The following is a 21,236-nucleotide window of genomic DNA, read 5'->3' as shown; positions in this document are numbered from 1 at the left end:
TAACCCACTTCTCCTCAGTGCTCTTTTACTAAAGCATCTCAAATGTTGTGGTTTGTTTTCAGTTTGGGTTTTGAGTGGCTGTTGCTTTCAGGCCTTTCAGCAGAGGACTCAGTGTAGATGGTACAGCTTCATCTCAACATTTCATGACTTTTCAGCATCAAGCCTAAGAACATTCCAAACGCAACAGTATTCCAAATATTCCAAAACCAACAGTAACAGAATCCAGGAATTCCAGAAAGCAGAGGGATGACTTTCTCCAGCTGTCCAGCTGGATCCACCTTTATGAACTGAAATAGTGTGAGATTTATGGAGCAATTATTTTGTTACTTCTACTCAGAGAATTCATTTGTTGTATGAGCAAACTGCAAAGTGAAATGTCTGTTTAAATGTAAAGTGATGAGCAGGGATCCTATTAACACCTGAAAATTTTCATTTCAGAATTGAGTTACTAGAGCTGAAGAGCAAAAAGTATTATTTTAAGAGTCACTCATGTTGATTTATAAAATGTATTTTGAATTACCCACCGGAGTAATATAATGCATGAAAAAGCACCATCTCTTAACTTTCTTTTCAAACAGTGCCCCTAATCCTCTTTCTGTTCTAATATTAGCATGGATGAACCATCTCTGGGGCCTCATAATTAAGACAAGTCTGTCTGTACTACTTTAAAACCCAAATGTAGGCAGAATTTTTAAAGGTTTTTAAAGACGAAGTTGTGCCCTAATTTTTGCCCCTTTGCAGATATTATTGCTGAGAGGGAATGGCCTGCATAACTTCCTGTAACATTTCTGTGGAGGTTAAAAGAAATCCTGGTTTCTCTGCTCACTGAAAACATTTTGAAGGCCAATAAATCAGTTTTCTTGAGGTTGAAAAGGCAGGAGAGAAGTGATGGTTACATCTTACTTTTCAAAGTCATTAGAGGTTAAAACAGCCTGGAGTCTTCCTCAAAAACATGTTGGAAAGTCTTCAATCCATCATTTTCCATTAAAATCCCTGGTAACTGAGCCCCTGGCTTTGTCTTGAATGGGATAGGTTAGAAATAAGCAAGCAACAAAACAAAAAAAATGAGAATTTCTATCTCATATTAGACTTTCTATGTCTTGAAGAACCCAATTTCCCAGAAGAGGCCTTTGGTCCTGTATCCAGTTCTCTGAATCCAGTTCAGTGGCTTTCTTTACTCAGTTTAATTCAGTTTCCTTAAGAGGGGTGTGTAGAAGCATTTGAGACATCAAATAATGCATTTGAGACATCAAATAATGCATTTTAGACTTCTGCATGGGGCTGACAAATGAATGCAGGTCTACACAAGAGGGCTGAGATGCCTTCCAACATCCCAAACAGTGCCAGACGTTCCTGGGGGACTGAAATTCATCCTGGAAATTCCCAAGGACTGCAGAAGAAGCTGAGATAACAAATCAAGAGTAGACACGGACATGCAGTTTCTTTCTCAGAGTTGATTTGCCTTTGCAGAGAAAGTCATTCTGAGGCTGTGTGGGTTTTTAGAACATCTTCACAATCTCAGGAGTTATGATACAGGAGTACAGGGGACATGAAACTTGCTGGAGTGGGAGATGGAGGTCAAGCAAAATACGTGGCAATAAATGGGACTAAATATCTGTAGCTAAAAGAATGAATTTAGAATGAACATTTAGCTGTTTAAATGTACCTTTATCTGTGAGATAAAAAAAATTCCTTCAATTTCCCAATTTAATCCCCAAATCATTAATTTTTTATCATTTCTTAAGCTGTTACAATGGAAGCAGCTCCCTGGTCTAAGGTGTGTGCAGCATCCTCAGATAACACATTCATAGAATTTTTCAATCATTCAGATTAAACTATGGCCAAGACTATAATTCTTTAAGTAAATTTATTTGATTTTAGTTGGTTTATGGAGAATAAATATTTCTGTGGTCAGGCTGTGTTTAAGTTTGGAGAACTTGATGTGAATAAACCCACAGCTGGTGGATTCATTCAATTTTCACCAGCTGGTAAATAAGTGAAAATCTAAAAACTCTGAATGTCATTTAAGTTTTGTGCAAAATATAACTGCAAAGGAGATAAAAATGCCCAGATTGCAGAAGAGATGCTGCATGAGCTGATTATTATGATACACAGAAAAAGCAGTATGAAATGTGCACAAATTAATAATTATTTGGGATCACAGACTCCTCCTGCCATTTATACATTCTATTTGTAAAAATCCCCCAATTTTAGCTGGAGTTTTCACATTCACAGACTTCAAGATATAAACCACAAGGTACAAACTGGCTTTTTTCATTCTGATCATCACAGAAGTCCTTGGGGTCTTTTTGTCTTTCTCTTGCCAAGGTTACAGGAATCCATCCAGAATGCAAAATATTCCAGCAGGTGGTCAAAGAGGAGGCTCTCTGCTTGGAACACAACGAATCTGCCTCACCTGATCTTAAAGGTAAAGGTCCTGATGGGCATTCCCTGCCTTGGAATGTCTCCCATTATTGAAATGTTTGGTGTGTTCTTTATTTACATCCAAAACTCCAAAGAAACTCCCACAGAAGATCCCACTGAAGTTGTATCATGTTGGGAATCCTTCCAGTCTGGTGAAAATATTCTTTGGGGGGAAAAAAAAAGTTAAAGAAAGTCCCAAATTCTTCAAAATAATACATTTTTACAGTTTTAGACATTATTTGTTTGCTTGTAAAGATTTATTTTGGTGGTGTCCAGAAGTTTTTCACATGCTCAGATGTAAATTTAGGAAACTAAAATGAACACATAACAGAGCCTGTAAAATATATCCATAACGCTGTATAAGATGTTCCCTCCTGGGGTTTGGAATTGTGGAAACATGCTTAGAAATAACTCAACATGGAATTTCAAAATGTTCAGACTCTTTCAAAAATTCAGTCATATTTTATTCTGGTCAGCTTTGCTTAGAAAAATTTGTATCCGACTCAGTGAGATTTTTCACTTCCATGAATTTTCAGATGTTTGTTTTCTGCAAAGGAATTATGAGACAAAGATACCTCATGCATTTGGTTGGGAGAGAATTATTGGAACCACTTGGAAGTCTGCCTTTAGCAGCCTGGTGAAAATGAGAGTCTAACCCCAAAATATTTCCTTTGTCTTTCATATTATTCTGCAGAATTTCCAATCACTCCCATATTTCATATTCTTCTTTTAATTTTGGTGCCATTTCTCACACACACACTTTAATAAAATCCAAAATATCTCTTGGACACATTTTGCACTTAGAACACACAGTAACCCAGTGCAAAACTTCTGTTATAAATTAGGCATTTTCAAAAATTATTTGTTACCTGAATTACAGGATGTCACTCCAGGCATCTTCCTCTTCAACACAAAAGTAAATGCATGGTTTTAGAATCCTGTTTGTAGCAAAAGAAATAAAAATCCCTGAGAGTTCCTGAGAAATAAAAATTCCTGGGAGTTAAATATTTAAAAAAATCTTCAACCATGTCCACTCTGAGCTTCTCAAAGCTCCCATTTCCACTTTTTATTCTCCAGATAAGGAAAGACTTTAATGAAAGTCTCTTCTGGTGTTTGCAGCATTTCTCAATATATCTTGAAATTAAATATTAGAGCTGGAAAAACAATTTATCCCAAATATTTTATCTGGAGGATAAAACTACACTAAGATAGGTAAAAGTCCATTGTTTGTGTTTCACTTTTCAGGAATTTAATGAGATAAAAGAAGCATCACAGTTTGTAGAGTTAAACTTCAGCAGCCACAGAGAATCTGTCCTGGAATCAGCAGAACCCAGAGTGAAATTCCTCTAATTTAGGGGCAGATGTGTAAAATAGGTCAAATTAATCAACTCCACATTTTTTATTTTTTTTTCCTTCACTGTCTAAAAAATCCTGGATTCACTGTCTAAAAATTCCTGGATTGCTGAATAAGACTTAAAAAATCTGTGGTGTCACCATCCATAGATGCAGCTCCTGCTGCAGTGTCTTTATGGAGACTTGAGTGACTTGGACTCCACCAATCTCTTGAAAACCTTGGCATGAAAAATTCCCTTTCAGCCCCTGCACTCAGCAGTTTCTTTGATATAAACTGTAGAAGTCACTGGAAATAAATCATCTCCAAGACTTAAGACACGTTCTGTTCCTACACAAGGCCACACAATTACAATTTTTAATTCCACATTGCCAAATAAAATAGATTTTTAGACCCAGCTCCTCAGATCTGCCAAGCCTTTCTAAGAAGGACCACTTCTGCTAAGTGTGAGTGTGGAGGCCACTGCACCTCTAAGTGGGACTGATATTACCTGGCTTCATTAATTTGACAATTAGCAGCTGAGTTCAGGCTGGAAGCATCAGTAAGAGCCAGGTATTTGCAGGGTGTGATTCATCCTGTCCTCAGGAAGAAGCCACCAGTATTTTGGATGAATCAGCTCTGGAAGTCTCTTGTCTCTTTCTGTTGTTCACAAAGGGAACAGAGCTGAGATTAGCTGACGTGTTTGAGGCATTTAAAATTACAGCTAATGAATGAGGGGCTCTATTTTCCCTGGAAAATTTGCTATACCAAGAATTTCACCCTCCTGAGGGCAATGTGAGGATAATTCTGTGGGAGATTCTCAGGATTATCCTTTTGAAAGCCAGAGTAACTCTGCTCAGCTCCAGGCAAGCATTGCTGCCACATTTCAACTTGACAACTTTACATTTGCCTCGTCATCCATCGCAGAGGCAGCAGAAAAGAATCATGGAAGAAAAATAACACCTCCCAACCCAACCCTCTGCTTTATACCCCCCTATGACTACCCAAGAGTTTTAGTTAGAGCAGGATGCTTTTTTTTTTTTATTGTTTCAGGCACATTTACATGCTGGCAAGTTTTCTGTGCTGCCCCCACGCCCATTTGCCAACAGCTTGAAGTCTCGGTGTGATGCAGCAGTGACAAAGCCGTGACTCATTGAAACCTCTGAAAACCCTTTTTTAGGGGACTCAGAGCCAGAAGCACACCTTGTGCCATCAGCCAGCAGCCTCAGCTTTAGGGAACCTCATGAATTCCAGCCAGTCAGACCTACTCCCCGTGATGGTCATTTTTTATGGTGCTGAGATGTCCCCCTAGCTCGGGATGAATTTAATCCCTTTGGAAATCCATTGCAAAAATGCTATTGATTGCCTAAGACTGGGGCTAAGATAAGGACTTCAACCCTTATTTCCTTTAAGCCAGGTGAAATTGGTAGATTTTTAAACATGAAATAAAGAGGTTAGGGCTGAGTTTTAAGTCTGATGTATTTCAGTTAGGCTCTGTAATGAGGAATCTCAAGTAATGAAAAAGGAGTAATGAGAAATCTCAAGTGCTAATCATTATTCAATACTTTTATTTCGGTGGCTTTTGTTTTGACAATGGAAAAGAGCTCCAATTGATTTGACTTTTGGGTTGTGTCTGCTTGAATTTCAGGTCCATTCTCTCATGAGATAAGGAGGGGAAGGTCCAGCTGGAATACCAAGTGTGGGCAAGGATACATTCAAGGAGAAAAGGAAAACACTCCTTCGTTTGCAGAGCTGCACATCCTGCTGTGGCTCTTCGTGCATATCAATGAGTGGGAAAGCCACAGACAATCTCATTATGGAAGATCAAATGTGTGATGTTCTCTATGATTTTCTTCATTTTGAGTCACTTTTTTTTTTTTTTTTTTTTTTTCAGGATGTGCCAGAGATTGGGATGGTTTAACCTGCTGGCCCAGAGCCACTTTTGGAGAAGTGGTTAAAGTTCCCTGCCCACGATTTTTTGAAGAATTTACCAGTACCCACGGCAAGATTTTTTTTCCTATTCTTATCCTGTTTTGTTTTTTTAATTTTAAATGAACTCTAGTAGTTGAGGATTCCTTCATATTTTCCTGATTTACAATGCTCTAATGTCAGTCAGCATTCAGTAATTATCCAGATATACATCTCGGCTTGGGGTCAATATTGACACTTTTATGCTTTGTATTCTTCTCTACTGAATTGTTCTATCCCTTTGGTGATCTAAATACGATGGACAAGCAAATTTACAGAGGAATATGTGATAGAATCACTGATTTATAAAACTGTACATTAATTTATATTAGAAAGAACCTCCTGAGGTCATCCAGTCCAATCTTCCAGTCAGAGCAGGACCAAGATCAAAACGTGTATGGAGCTTCCAGTCTGGAAAAAATGGCTCAGGGCTTTGCCCAAAATCCCCAAATATGTTATAAAATTATAATTTGATTTCCTCTGTGGAAGGAATAAATTTTCAGAGTTTATTTCCCATATGAAATGCACAAGTCCCTCTGCATCTTGAAATGACTGGGAAGATGTCCCTTGATTTTTTAATGGATAGATATATAGAATATTGTCATTCCTGCAGCTAATCTCACTGAACATGACTAAACCTGTAAGTCCCTAACTTAGGACTCAAAGGGGTAATAAGAAATTGTTGCTACTCATTAAAACTTCAAGAACAGCAGCACCAGCACCCGTAATTAACTTTCTGCTGTGTTTTCCCATTGCAGGTTTCCTTCAGAGGAACTGCTCACAGGAGGAATATTGGTCAGAGCCTTTCCCACCATACACCATTGCCTGTGGGTTTGATGAAGGTTCCAGTAAAGGACCTGAGGATCAGGTGGGGGTTTGATTTCCTGCTTCTGAACATCTCCACAGCACCCTCTCCTGAGTAGCTGGATGCTCCACACATCTGAGTCCTGTCAGGAGCCAGTGATTACCCATTTTCAGCGCTAAACTCAAAACTTTTAGGTATATTTAGAAGTTATTTAATGAATTAGGCTTAACATAAATCAAGGGAGCAGCAGTCAGCACTTTCCTCTTCATCCAAATGTCTCCTCTTGGTGTTAAACTCATGCTGAGTTCACCTGTCCAAACTAACAAAGACTTTGGTTCTCTGGCAGAGGTGATGTAAGTCCTCATCTTGCACACATCTCCCAGGAAGCCCTACCCACCAGTCCTCAGGGATTTCTTCAGGGAAAGTTCCTTTGGATCCCTCCTATTTGTATTGTTTTCCAGATTTTCTCCGAGTCATAGAAAAACATTTCTTGGTGGTCAACACACACCCTTAGAAAGGAACTCATTGAATATTTCCACACTTCATCTCAGGTGTTCAGTGGAGCAGAAAGTGAATATTTTTCCTATCTGAAAATCATCATTCATGCTCAATTAAGCTTCAGAATTTCTTTCACATCCACATCTTGATATGATTTAGATTTCCACATTCCTCCTCATCGTACTGGAGTTCACATCTGGAGCTCAATGACCTTTTATAAATAAGAATAATTGTACTTTGCACTTTGGGGAAAGATAAATGCTTTAAAAGCTTAAATAAATGCTTAGAAAATTTAAATAACTGCTTAAAAACTTTCTAGAAAGATGTTGGGAATAATCTGAACAGCTCAGAAGGGATGCAAGGTTCATAAAGGACCAGGTGTATTCTGGAGCACAGTTCTCCAGCCCCCATGGGTTTCTTCACAGTGCTAAACTCACTCTCCAGGTGTCTTTCTCCAAGCATTCCCTGGATTATGCTAAACCAGGCATAATTTCTGGCTGGTCTAGGCTAAAATCAAGCAAGGAGCTATATTTATATTTCAGCATGACAGCAGATTTCTGCACAGAGCTGCTGTCTGTGCTCTGGATGGGGTTAGTTCGTTATTCCAGTCAAATCCACAAGGTTTGACTACAAAAGGAAGATAAGATCAGCAATCCCTGCTGCACAGCACACAGAGGGAAGTGAGTAAAAATCCCAGTTGTGTCCTAAGAGAACCACTTGTTTTGTATTTTGTGTCTGCAGTGAGCACTTAGGGTGTCTTTTGTATTGACTGTTGTTTCTTAATCCATCCAACAAAACCAGATAAAATTAATTGAAGCACTTTAGTATGAAATTAAATATCCTATTTACTAATTTTCATCTGTGCTTTGAAAATACTGTATAAAAGATCAGGAGTATTTCAGGAAAACAGCAGGATGATTCCTATCATGTCAGGGTTACAAGATCTCTTTATGAATCTACTTAAAATTGCTAATTTGTTCTCCAACCTAGAATTGCAGCCTTTTGGATAAACAGATTCATGATCAATTAGAGAACAAAGTGTCCACTGGGTTTATGAGGAAATTTGCCTGGGTTCAGAGAATTTAGTTTCTTGGGATTTTAAATAATGAGGTGATCTTGTAGTGAATCAGAATAAAATTTGCATGGTTAAAACTAAGCAAACAAGCTTTATTTTCCTTAGGATACAGGATTAGGATTTCTTAGGATATAGGTTTTAATTGAAAACAAGTGAATTATAAAGAATTTACAGTGCTACAATATACAGCAAGGAATAAACTGTTTGTCCAGAGAATTAAGGACTGAGGTGATTTTCTTGGCTTTAGCTTACCTCCACAACATGATGTAACTCTTTATCAGTGTTTCAGCTTCCTCACCTGCAAGATGAGAGTTTTATTTCTCTTTCAGCTGTAGCTGTTTATGAAAATCAATACTTATTGTATCTAGCCCAGGTCTAAAATAACAGATTCACAAATCTCCCACCAGAATGTTTCAGTGCTGCAGAGTTTTTTATGTACTGACATGAGAAAAGGTGGTTATGTATTAAAATTAATATTTTCCTTTTGAACAATATCAGAGAGGGTCAGATGAGCCTGTGGGCTGTGAATCTTCTCTCCTGTGCAGGGTTAAGTAGGACTCAAAGGAAAACTCTAGTTTGTGGAGGTGGAGGGAAAATCCTGAAGCAGAACTCGAGCATGAAAAACAGCCCAGAGATGGTGGGGCTGACCAGTGAGGAAATGTGTCCCAGGGGAATGAGCACTCCAGGATGCATCCAGCACAACCACCTGCACTGGGCTGTGTCTCTTTTTCCCACAGAAATCCTATTATTCTGCATTTTGGCGTATCTACACCGCTGGCTATGCAGCATCCGTGACGTCTCTCGTTACAGCTCTAATTGTCTTTGCTGCCTTCAGGTAAACATAAATGGGCTTTCTCTCAGGCTGCCTTTCTCTCAGATCCTCTGTGGTTTTGTTTTGTGGGGATTTTTTATGGTTGTTTTCTAATCATTCTAAGACATAACAGCTTTGATGGTGATGGGTCCTCCCCCAGTCACGCTGTGGTGTTTCCCTGCAGATGTTAAAACAATCAAGCTGGGCAGTATCTCTTAGAATCTCCTTACTGGCATCAAACAGTGGAAATGCCCTAACTTTAGATAATTTTTAACATTTTTTAATCATTCCTACAGTGCCTGTCAGGACAGACTCTGCATAAACACTGCCCCATACCCCAGAACCAGAGTTTCCTAAATTGTGCGTTCCCTCTGTGAAAGGCCATTGCTCCCATAACTGAGAGCTATAAAAAGGTATTTAATTAAAGTTAAATGCCTCATTTGATGATGTTGGTTATTAGGAAGTGGGTCTGCGGTTTGGTTGGGGCAAACTCCCCTGACTGGAGTGGGTTGGCAGTCTCAAAGCTCACGGCCCTTACAGAGGAACATGAGGCTGATGTGTCCAAACCTTGGGGGAGATTCCTTCAGCTCAAGGCAAAATGTGCACAGGGCAGCCTAGGGAAAGGGAATCATGGAAACATTGAGCTGGAAAAGTCGTTTAAGATCAAGCTCAACCATTAATCCAGCCCTGCCAAGCCCATCACTAACACACAAGCCTGAGCACCACAGCTACGTGTGTTTTCAATACCCACAGAGATGGGGACTCAACCACTTCCCTGGGCAGCCTGTGCAGTACTTGACAACCCTTTCAATAATGACATTTTCCCTAATATCCAATGTAAACCTCCTCTGGTACAAGAGCCCAGCTCCATTTAGCTGTCCCCTCCTGGCAGGGAGTTGTGCAGAGCCCAAAATTCCCCCTGAGCCTCCTTTTCTCCAGGCTGAGCCCCTTTCCAGCTCCCTCAGCTGCTCCTCATCAGATTAATACATACATTAATTAATGCAGTTTAGGGCAACTCCTCTGGCAGCCATCCCGTAATATGTGCCTGACACCAGTTCACTCCTTTCTTTGACCTGATGCAAACCTGTTCAGCAAAAGAGTTATTAAAAATAATTAAGAGGTGTTATCACGATCCAGCCCAAGAGTCCCACAGTTGCTCTCTGGCATCACCTTTAAACGTGTGGTGATCCAAGGACAATTATCCTGGAATTTTTATCAGCTGAAAAAGGTAACAACTTCTCTGCTCCCTCCTGTCTCACTGCCCCTCAAATAGTGACAGCTCATTTATTGCTTTGCAAGGTGTCTGCACTCTCCTGTGTTCCTGGTTGACTTTTGATGAGACCACGAGGAACTTCCCTCAAAGAACAATTTTTTTTTCTCTTTCCTTGCCAGAAAATTCCACTGCACACGGAATTACATCCACATGCACCTGTTTGTCTCCTTCATCTTGAGAGCAGTGGCTGTTTTCACCAAAGATGCTGTTTTGTTTGCAGATGAAACTATGGACCACTGCCTCATGTCAACGGTACTGAACTTCCCCTCTCTCTCACCCTTGACTGAACAATTAATTCTGTACCTAAAGGAACAGGTAGATCTTTTCATCCTATTTCTCCTACTGCTAAAACCGAAAACTTTAAACAAATAATATTTCTGTAAACCCAAAGACCAAGAGCTAAGGCTGCACTCAGCTTTGATATTTAGATCTGTTGACTCTAACGAAGCTCTAACTACTCCTACCAGTAAAGAATTTAATCTGTGAGAAATAAACCCCAATATTTCCCTTTAAAAAATCTGAAATAAAGTCAATTTAAATTACGAAACCTACAGAAATTTTGTTATTTCTTCATTGTGGTGTAACATTGAATTTTTCCTGCATTTCTGTAGAAACCAGCCATAATGAGAGTAGGCCTAAAAGGCATTTCTTCCTCTGCACTTCCAGGTTGCTTGTAAGGCTGCTGTGGCCTTCTTCCAATTCAGTATTTTAGCCAATTTCTTCTGGCTTCTCATCGAAGGGATCTACCTGCAGACCCTGCTGCTGCTGACCTTTGTTTCCAACAAGAAGTTCGTGTGGTGGTTCATATTTACTGGCTGGGGTTAGTGCTCCCTTCCTCTTCGTGCTGTTCAGTGTTTCTGGATAATGCAGAACTGGATAAAATCTTTTTTTGATAAAGATAAAATCTGTGTTTTGAGGCAAAAGGAGCCTGCTGGAGGTGTTTTCTGAGGGGAGTTGCTCTTTCATCCAGTGCTGCTACATCAAAGCCACATCATTTTTATATTTTATATTTTAGTTGTTTGCACCATGGTGGTGAATAATCCAGGCCTCAAGAGGATGAGTGATATGGCTGGATAATACCCTAGGAATATGTATAATTCCTTCACTGAATAAAGAAGTTTGGGTGACTAAATTGCCTTTTGTTTATAGCAAGTGGAATTTGACAGATTAATCTTAAATCATGTGAGTGCAGGCCTAGGAATCAAACAATTCTGTTTTTGCTTTATTTTCAGAGATCTGGCTTTAAGGAATCTTTTGAAGTTATACAGCAATTGAAGTTATCTCTGATATTCAGAATAGGAATGTGAAATAAATAGGATTTCTTTCACTGCTCAGAATTGTTTATTGTGACTCCCAGATATTCCCATGTCTCACCTTGGCTGGTCTAAAATGCAGGCTCCCAAACTGAGTAGTTACAATGACATTTTTTGATTTAGAAGTGAAATCCAAATTATCCTGAATAAATATTAATATATCCTTCACCTTCAGATTTTTAGACTTTATTTAATGTAATTAAAATTTTTTTTGGAGCTGTTCCAAACAGGATTGTCTGAAAGTAGACTCTCAACCCTTGATTAATAATGGCCAACTTGAGATAAGAAAGCAAACAACTCAATTAATAATGTGGTAATCCTCATCTCCTTCTGCAGTCAATGGAAGGTGAGAGACACCTCAGGGGTAACTCACATCTTAGGGGATGTGGAGGAAAATATTTCTTTTCATTAATTAAAAAAGCCAACTTGAACTTAACATGGCCCCAGCTTAAAGGACTTGAGCAAAGGGCTAAAATATGGAAGGACAAATTCTGGGCCCTTCCCACAGCTCTCAAATGATACTTAGAAAGAAATTACCTATATTTCTATAGAATAATCTGTGAAAATGTCACCTGCTTTGCATTAAAGTCCCTTTTGTGGCAGGTTTGAAAGTCACTTTGTCTTTGGAAATTCAGTTCCACAGGAGGAGAGAAAAATCAATTTCTGCTTTATAGACCTTAAAAAACCCCAGTGAAAAATGTAGAAGGGTAGAAGGATAAGCAGTGGGAAAGTCAGGCTAGAAATTATTGGATCCTGGGTCCAGTAAAATTTTCATGGAATTCTTATCAACTGAATGGTCTGGGGTGCTTAGTAGAGTCTTTAGGACAAAAATGAACTATTCCATCTGCTGTACAAAGGGTGTTTGTTGGTCACAATCCACAGGATAAAAGAGCCCCAGCTAAATAAGTGCTTACTCCAGCTTTACAAGTGCTTGTAATTCCTATCCAAACCTTCAAGTAATTCTTAGCATTTATTTCTGAAAATGGAATTTTGCACCATCCCCTATTCTCCTTTGCCATGATTTCATCCTCCTGCCCTTTTATTCCTTTTTCCCTTTCCCTGAACTTAAATTTCTTAATTTCCCTGAAATTAAATTCTTTCATAAAGTTATTGAAAATTGTCTGACCCATAATTTGACCTTTAATCCAAACCTCCTGTGCTGTGAACCTGTTGGAATAAAGATTCCATGGGACATGATATTCCAGCCAATTCTTGTGTTGCTGTTGATTTGCTCAGGAGCTCCCACTGCTGTGATGTTTGCTTGGGTCCTCACACGAATCCATCAACAGAACACTGGGTAAGTCACAGCTGGGATAAGGAAGACAAGGACATCCTATTTTTTATAAAGTTCTGTTTTTCTGAGGGGAAAAAAAGATGTATAGGGAAAAAAAAAAGAAAGGAAAACCCCCTCATGTTCCAAAGTTGTGCCTCTAATTTTCACAACTTCTCTATAAGTGAGAAAATAGCCTTATAACTTGTGATTTTTCTGTCCATACACTGGGAAGTAAAACCTGGAAATATCATATTAATTATTGAAATTTCATTTAAATTCCCTAATGCCCAGTCCTAGAAATAACTGTATTTCAAGAAAATTGCTGTTTCTGTATAAAGCCAACCATAAATTACTAACCCTAATCTCTTCAAATAAGAACTTCCTGAACAACCAATGTTGTCTTAAGCAGTTTCTTCTTTTGTTTCAATTATTTTGTTTTAATTTTATCTGTATCTTTTAACATGAGCTCCAGATAGAATGATTGTTTACTGTAAGCTATCCTGAAGGCTTTCAGATCTTTTCACATCAGCTGGAAAAGATAATATTTTATACCCACCTGCTGAGAACTCAGGAGAGTTGAATAAAAAGTTGAGTTGAGAGTGGTAAGAAGAGCAGGAGAGAATCCTGATAATACAAATTTTATTTTATTTTATTTTTTTTACTTTGCTTTGGTTCTTCGATCTGGGATTCTTGCTGGTTAAATTCTCTTTAGATTAGACTACATGGAAACCAGGGACATTTAGACAGTGATTTAAAACTTGGTGTCCACCACTTTCCTTCCCTGTGGCAGAAGTGTTTTTGTGTGTTATGGGAAGCTCCCATGGGACAGATTAAAATCTGGTTTTGTTTGTTGTTTCAGCTGTTGGGATGATGATGAAAATGGAGTGGTGTTATGGATCATCAAAGGCCCCATCCTGCTGACTGTATTAGTAAGGTTTTTCATTTTCCCTCGAGTTTCTGCATATATATAATTTTATCTAGTGTGCTTTTAAAATGAGTTCTTATGATTCTTAACTTCAGACAAATAAAAAATCTCCCTTATCCACAAATTTATACCCCCTGAATTTAGGCAGGGAGAGATCTGGTTTTTAGATCTTGTCTGATATAATCTCTGTCATAAACAATGATAAGAACAGGGGAGAGTTTTTTTTAGATAATTTAAAATATATATTTAAAATCTAAATTTAAAATTCTGACCAGAAGTACAAGGCATTAATATCAGACATAAAATGATATTAGAATGTGTAGGCCTATAATAATTCAACATTTTATATACAACTATATCTTGGTGGAAAAGATAATTATTATTTCTAAAGCCATCGATCTGAGCTGAGAACAGCTCAGTTTATAGAACAGTTGGTTTATAGCAGTGCAGTTCCTAAAAGTGGGGATTTTTAGTTATTTGTATCAACTGAAGGCATGTCCTGGCTTGTAGTAAATTTATAGATTTTGTCTTGTCTTTACAGATTAACTTTATTATATTCATTAATGTGATCAGGATTCTAGTCCATAAATTGAAATCCCAAGAGGGAGGAGGGAGCCATTCAAGCCACTTTGTGTAAGTATTTCTGGGTCTCTTAGGACTGACCTGTTCTAACTCTGCAAGAAATTGTTTATGGGTAGGAGAACAGAATGTTTTACTCCTAACAGAAAGAGAAGAAATGGCAATTTGAACTTTCTTTTTCATCCCAAATATCACATCTTGCTTTTCTTCAGGGGAAGAAGTGTGGGCTGGATGTGTTGGGGACAAAGAGCAAAGCAAAATATAAAGTATGGAACTTCAGAAGCTTGAAAGTGTGAACACTAAATGTCAGGTGATTAATCCATCTCACTCCCAGTCCTTTCCACACAAATGACCACATAGAGAAAGATGCAGATAATTTTGTTTAAATTCCTTGCTGTAACAGGATACAATCAGCAGCCAAACCTAGTCCTGGCTGGTTACAAACCCCTTCACAACCACTGGGGATCCCAGAAGTGCAGTCACAAGACCTTTCCATATCTTCTCTGGATGCAGTTGTCTCCATTTGGAGCTCTCCTCCGAATTAAAAGATGTTCCGACACGTAATTGCTGTCACTCATTCCATGTTTCTAACAGTGCATTGCTCTTTAATTCTTGCTTTCCCAGGAGACTTGCAAAATCCACGTTACTTCTGATCCCCCTCTTTGGGGTGCACTACATCGTATTTGCGTTTTTCCCAGAGAGCACTGGTCTGGAAGCTCGGCTTTATATCGAGCTGGGCCTGGGCTCGTTTCAGGTAAGATGGACAAAGTGTTTAACAGGTTGAGATGTTTGGTCTGTAACACCCTGTTGGAGTCTGGAATACAGAGTGTGTGCCCTTGTTTCTGATACTTAGTTATAAGATCTAGAAAAACATTGAATTTCATATAACATGAAATTCATGAGCATGTTCTCATGGTGAAACATGAAAACAAATGTTAAAGTTAGATAGAAAAAGCTAAAAGTGTGAATGTGTAGATTAGAAAGTATTTTTAATCACTGGGTGAAAAAGTTAATTTAGAGAATAGGAGACAAGATGAAGGATTCAGGGTGTTGTCCCTTGTCCCTTCTTCTTTATTCTTCATGTTCTTCTCCGAGGGGTTTTTGGGTAATAGTGAGTGATTGGATAGAGAATGTCACAGTGCAGCACACAGGTGTTGGGTCATTGGGTCATTAAGAAAAATAATATACGTGTCTATGGTTAATTGGGTAAAAATAGGTATAAAGATAAAAAACCTGCGTATTTTGGGTCCATTTTGTGCATCAGACACGAAGTGTGCCACAAGGCCTTGTTTGTACCATCAGAAGAAAGAAATGTGCCAAATTGCAAAGATTAACCTTGTAACCAGCCTGGAGAGACCTGTTAAGTTTTGTGATCACCTGTTAATAAACATGAGAAACAAGATTCTAACGAGCTCGGGTGTTTTCATCGAATAATAAGGACTGAGATAAAAGGGACTCCCCATGAGGGAGGATCCCAGAAGAATTCAGCCCAAAGGAGGCTGAGAGACTAGGGAAAAGTTATATCCACAGAAAATTCAGCCCAAAGGAGGCAAGGAGAGAGAAATTACACATCAGACTTCAGGCTGGTTAATACAGCAGGATTTATGGGTGTGTCCAAATTCAACACACACGTCCCATCTCACTCCTTCACGAGCTCATCTGTTGCTTGCCCCCTTAATATTTTAAATCCCTGAGTCAGATTTCATATGAATAATCACCAAAAATAAATACAATATCTACTTGTATGGAATAACAATGGCAGAAATCCATGAAGAGCAGCCTGTGGATTAAGGTGAATTGTTTGAAAATGATTTCACGTGTAATGACGATAAGAGGGGTGGTGAATAAAAGTAGATAACAACCTGCTCTGACCTTACCCTTAGGAGTAGTGAACCATGCAAATATCTCATTGTTTACTTTTCTGTTCCACTACTCAGAGCAGCAGCATGGATTTGAGAGGGTCAGGGCCTGCGTGTGGTACATTTTGTACTGAACAGCTGAGATCTTTTCCCTTCCCCTTTCCCCTGTACCCCACCACAACTTGTCCACACTGATCTGTGTTGCAAATTATTTGTCTTCCATGCTTGCCTTATCTGAGGGAGAATTTGTTTGTTGAATACAATGAACAACAAATTAATCCTTGTTGTCTCTGCACAAGGGCAATAATAAACATAAAATGTCACCAGTTCACTGAGCAATTTAATTCTATTATGAGAACTCAAAAAATAGTGTAACATCGCCTGAACTACAGTAGAAAACTGGAAAATATGTATTCCTTTTTGTCTTACACAAACTTTGAATGAAACCTTATGTCTGTTATTGATTCTAGATTTTAAATCCATGTTTTTTCTCTCCCTACCCTCCCTGTCCTAGGGTTTTGTTGTTGCTCTCCTATATTGCTTCTCAAATGCAGAGGTGAGTAGCAAGCACATGAGATTATCAAAACCTTCAAAGCTCACAGTCCCCCCTCGTTTTTTAATTTCTTTTCCTATTTTCAGAACAGATCTGTCTTTGATCTGCTCCTGAAACCATGGCATCCACATACCTTTTGTGTCCCTTGGTAGCTTTGTTGACTTTATTTGTATTCATACAGTTCTGACAGGAGGACACAAAATAAACTTTGAAGCAATGACCCTTCAAGAATGGTTGCTGATTCTCCTGTCAGGGGACTTTTCTCCTGGTTTCTGTTTGATAGCTATGATGATGATGGCTCAATAGAAAGATTGTAGAGCTCCTCACTTTCTCTAGGTTTATTTTATCCTGGTGATTTTCTTCATTTCCCCTTTCCTTTTTTCCCCCCCTTTTTCATTTCCTACTTCCTTTCTTCTTTCTTCTTTCTTTTTCCCTTTTTCTATTGATCTCATTTCCCCGTTCCCTTTCCTCTTTCTCCCTTTCTTCTTTCCCCTTTCACCTTCCCTTTCCCCTTTTCCTTTCCCAAGTCTGCTCATTCAACCAGGACTTTTGTTCAAACACTTTTTCCTAGTTTTATAACATTGGTAGAATTTGGGTGAACTCCCTGCAGTAGAATGTTGTGAGCCTATCATTTAAAAAAAAATCACTAAATTTGCTGGCACTTTCCCCCAGAAGCACAGAAAAAATCAAAACTGATGAGAAAATGTAAAACTGCATCTCATCCTCAGGAAAGTGAGGGGGTTGGTTGGGATTGACACTCTAATTGTGCCTCAGTCTCTGCAGTGGTTTAAACTTGGACAATTCTCATAGAACATGGAATTATTAACGTTGGAAAAACCCTCCAAGACCATCAAGTCCCAGCTGTGCCCAATGCCCACCAATGTCCCCAGCCCAGAGCACTGAGTGCTACCTCCAGACCTTCCCTGGACACCTCCAGGGATGGGGACTCCAAACCCCCTGGGCAGTTCCAATTCCTGAGCTCCCTTTCCATGGGAAAATTCCTGCTGCTGTCCACCCTGAGGCTCCCCTGGCCCAGCCTGAAGCTGTTCCCTCTCCTCCTGTCCCTGTTCCCTGGGAGCAGAGCCCGATCCCCCTGGCTGTCCCCTCCTGGCAGGGAGTTGTGCAGAGACAGAAATTCCCCCTGAGCCTCCTTTGCTCCAGGCTGAGCCCCTTTCCAGCTCCCTCAGCTGCTCCTCCTCTTAAACCTAATTTACTCTCCAGACCCCTCACCAGTTCCATTTCCCCACACTCCAGCACCTCACAGGAATGGCTGAATGGAAGTGCAATTGTCCATCCAACCCATGTATGAATAATTCCTAAAATATTTTTTTTACTTATAATGATCATTCTGAGAGAGTCCCTTCAAGACTTTGCTGTAAATACATCAAGCTCTACTTCCAACCTGCCTTCTGTACCACAGACTCCTTGCCAGAAGCCTTTTAATTGCTTCAACAGCCTTTTAATAGCTTGCATATTGCACCTCACAACAAAGAAATCCAGTAGGTGTTAAAACAGGACAGGCAGAGCCTGATCTCTGGCCCCAAGATTAAGTTGGGTTGGTTTTTGTCCAGGTTTCTTAAGGATAACTGCTGCTGGAGCAGCCTGGCTGCTCATTGCCACTTGGCACTGCAGCTCTCGTGGCTCCCTGCAATCATAAAAACTAATTATTATTTACTCTGTGTGTGTGTTGCTGCAGTTTTGAGTAGCTGTGACAATGTGAGAGACTGTGCTGCTGCCAGGCAAGGTGTTATGAGTATGGATGAATCTGAGGAGTGCTGGGGGGCCTTGGGTTTGCTGGGGTAGAGCTGGAACACTGGATTGGCGGAGGAAACCTCTCTTTTATTTATTCAATTCTTGGAAGATCCAGAGACCCATCCAGGAAGTTGTACTCAGGCTTTGTCTGTGTGGTTAACAGGGAAAATTGAGGCAGAATAGGGGCCACCAAAATGATAAATTTATTTATCATTTTGCCCATGACTTGCCCTGATGTCCAGATGTACTTCTGCTTGCCATCCTCTGAATTTCTGAATTTCTGAAATTAAATCTATCTTTTCAAAAGGAATAAGGACAGAGCTCGAGTGCTTCTAAAAATGTGTTAAGGCTTTGTCGTGGTTTTAAAGCAGTAACTAAAAAAATTATTTATTTCTTGCTGTGAGATATGGATTAGAACAAGAGCAAAACAGGCTTAAAAAAAAAGGAATAAACAAAGTTTATTAACAAAACTACAAGAATAAGAACACTAAAATAAACTTTTAGAAAACTCTTTTATCTCCCACTACCCACCATTGTTTTGTTCACATGATAACATAGAGACAAAAAACTTTGGAACTTTGGTGTTTAAAACAGTTTCAATTCTTGCTAGAGTCTTTTCATCAGCCTTTTGTAGAGAAACAGAAGTCTTCTTCTGCTAATCTATGGAGTTTCTCATGAGAAAACTATTTTTGTTATAGTTTTCTATTTCTCTGATGCCAGATGCCCGGAAATCTGTCAGCAGATTTTCTCCTCCCATTTCACATCACTCTGAGGTGTCACCCCAGGACAGGCTTAATCCTGACTTACACAGGCTAAGTACTCAGGCAGAATTTTTGGCATATTTTGCCTCCAGTGTTCATTGAGTCTCAATTTTGTCTTTGTTTGTAACTTGCTGTAGGTTCAAACTGAGCTGAAGAAACAACTGTGCAAGTGGCAGCACCAGGAGTACCTGACCTTCACCCACAAGCACGGGGCTTTGTCCAGAGAAACCAGCCCCGTCAACTACGTCACCCAGCTATCCCTGCTGGACAAAATCAGCCCCAAAAGGAGAAGCTCTGTGCCCCAGGATGGTGTCACCACTGTCTGAGAGGTCACAGAAGGACCAGCTGCTGTCCCACTGCAATGTCCCACCTGAGGTGGCCACCTGGATCCTTGGTGGCTTTCCAAAGGAGCCTCCTGCAAATTCCTTATCCTGAACAGCAGCTGCTCTCCTCACCTGGTACAGATCTGCATCACAACACTGGTTCTCTCTCTCCTGAAGCATAAAACACCCTTGTTTTTTTGTGAAAAGACAGACTTTGAGTTAAAGTGAATCAACAGTTTACCAACAATAAAAACAACCCTTCATTAGCTCCTTCCAGGCCCAACATGTTTGTCATATCTTTGTTAGCATTTCCCAAAATTTCCAGTTTCCAAGCCCACGATTCCTAACCATCGTTTGAAAGGGTTATTTGCTGGCCAAGCTTTGCCATAATGATTTCTGGTGTTTTACTGCTTATTTTGAGATGTCTCGAGACAATCTAATGGAAATGAAGCAGAGAAACCTGACAAACACCCATAGAACAGCAATCTGCTTAAAAGGAAACTCAAACTGTCTTCAGCAACACAAACAAGTCACACAAAACCCCTGCTTGATTATTTTTTTTTTCTTCTAAGCCTGTTGAACGGAGATTAAATTAGGCCAGAGGACCCCAAACCCTTTCTTGTCCAAAGGAAAATATGGAGCAGCGGAATATTAGGCAGATGATGTGTGAGGGAATAAATCAGAGCAAACCCAATGCCAGGTGCCAGCTGCGCTCAGAATGACTTACAGACCTAATCTTGGTGCCCAGCTGTTGTTTTTTGGTGGGACAGATGTTCAGAACCTCGAGGATCAGTCAGTGAAACACCCCATTTATGGGGATTTTGTGCTTTTTTGAGGACCTGCCTTTGAGCACTGAGGTCTCAGTCCTGCCCAGCGTTTCTCACCTGGCTGTCCCCACAGCCAGGGAAGTTTCAGCGGTCAGGATGCACACCCAGCTCTGAGGGATGGAGAAGAAAAGTCTGGTCTGGTGAAGCAGAGTGAGCCAGAACTGTGCTTGCACCATTCTCTGGGTGACCTTCCTCTTCAGGACTGAGCTGAGCTCGACCTCAACCTCTCCAGGAGCAGAGAAAAGGCACAGGAGGGACACGAGATGGGCCAAGACAGGAGAATTCCCAGGAGAACCTGCCTCAGGCTGGGAGAACACAGCCATTCACTTATTCCCTGAGTTCCAGTATCAATTCAGCTTAAAAAAAACAAGATTCCAGCCCCTCAGTTTGCTCTGCTCTTGGTTAATTATTTCGAGCAGCAGACATTTGACTCCTGGAAATCTCTTTGCTGATTTTAGGTGCTTCATCTCTAGTTCTATTAGAGCAGAGATGATTTGTCCAGGCTTCTATAAATACGATTCAAATAAGTTATTTATTAATTAGGCATTTAACCCATCTGTCACAATGTCATATGTTAGTTGTAAGGAGAAATTTTGTCTATTCTGACTTTCCTATCAGCTTTACCTGTAAAAGTAACCTCTGTTCCTGTCTTTTGTTTCCAAACATAGTCATATAATTTGTGTACAAAATGTATGATGTACATCTATAAGGTGCAAGTGACAATTACAGCCTTTGTGAGTTTGTACATTTAGTTTATGTCAGTCTGGATATTTCATTCGAGTTTGTACATTTAATTTGTGTCAGTTTGGATATTTCATTTGAGGCTTTATAAAATAAAAGCTTAATAATCCTGGGGAGTTCTAAAATTTCTTGGATAAATATTTGAT

General features: G+C 39.6%; 1 protein-coding gene and 2 long non-coding RNA genes across 3 annotated transcripts in view; 1 reads left to right on the top strand and 2 right to left on the bottom strand.

The window, feature by feature from the left end:
• LOC111925546 (vasoactive intestinal polypeptide receptor 1-like) overlaps positions 1-21,236 on the top strand; it is a 28,751-nt gene extending 7,515 nt beyond the window's left edge. The window contains exons 2-13 of the mRNA XM_023922023.2: positions 2,329-2,428; positions 5,649-5,756; positions 6,481-6,590; positions 8,838-8,935; positions 10,304-10,436; positions 10,851-11,004; positions 12,734-12,794; positions 13,630-13,699; positions 14,237-14,328; positions 14,899-15,028; positions 16,648-16,689; positions 19,337-21,236. Of these exons, the coding sequence (XP_023777791.1) occupies positions 2,329-2,428; positions 5,649-5,756; positions 6,481-6,590; positions 8,838-8,935; positions 10,304-10,436; positions 10,851-11,004; positions 12,734-12,794; positions 13,630-13,699; positions 14,237-14,328; positions 14,899-15,028; positions 16,648-16,689; positions 19,337-19,525 (1,287 nt within the window). The 3' untranslated portion in view covers positions 19,526-21,236. The remainder of the gene's footprint in view (positions 1-2,328; positions 2,429-5,648; positions 5,757-6,480; positions 6,591-8,837; positions 8,936-10,303; positions 10,437-10,850; positions 11,005-12,733; positions 12,795-13,629; positions 13,700-14,236; positions 14,329-14,898; positions 15,029-16,647; positions 16,690-19,336) is intronic.
• LOC147656034 (uncharacterized) lies at positions 665-4,229 on the bottom strand. The gene is made up of 3 exons (XR_015280073.1): positions 3,919-4,229; positions 3,294-3,362; positions 665-2,587 (listed from the first exon to the last, which is right to left on the bottom strand). It is a non-coding gene; the product is annotated as an uncharacterized LOC147656034 (long non-coding RNA).
• LOC147656033 (uncharacterized) lies at positions 5,786-10,060 on the bottom strand. The gene is made up of 3 exons (XR_015280074.1): positions 9,903-10,060; positions 8,353-8,398; positions 5,786-7,236 (listed from the first exon to the last, which is right to left on the bottom strand). It is a non-coding gene; the product is annotated as an uncharacterized LOC147656033 (long non-coding RNA).

The sequence above is a fragment of the Cyanistes caeruleus genome, chromosome 1 (genome assembly GCF_971803275.1).
Source record: "Cyanistes caeruleus chromosome 1, bCyaCae1.hap1.1, whole genome shotgun sequence".
NCBI lineage: Eukaryota > Metazoa > Chordata > Aves > Passeriformes > Paridae > Cyanistes > Cyanistes caeruleus.
The sequence above is the reverse complement of the archived record's forward strand: the minus strand, read 5'-3'. Positions and strand labels throughout refer to the sequence as shown.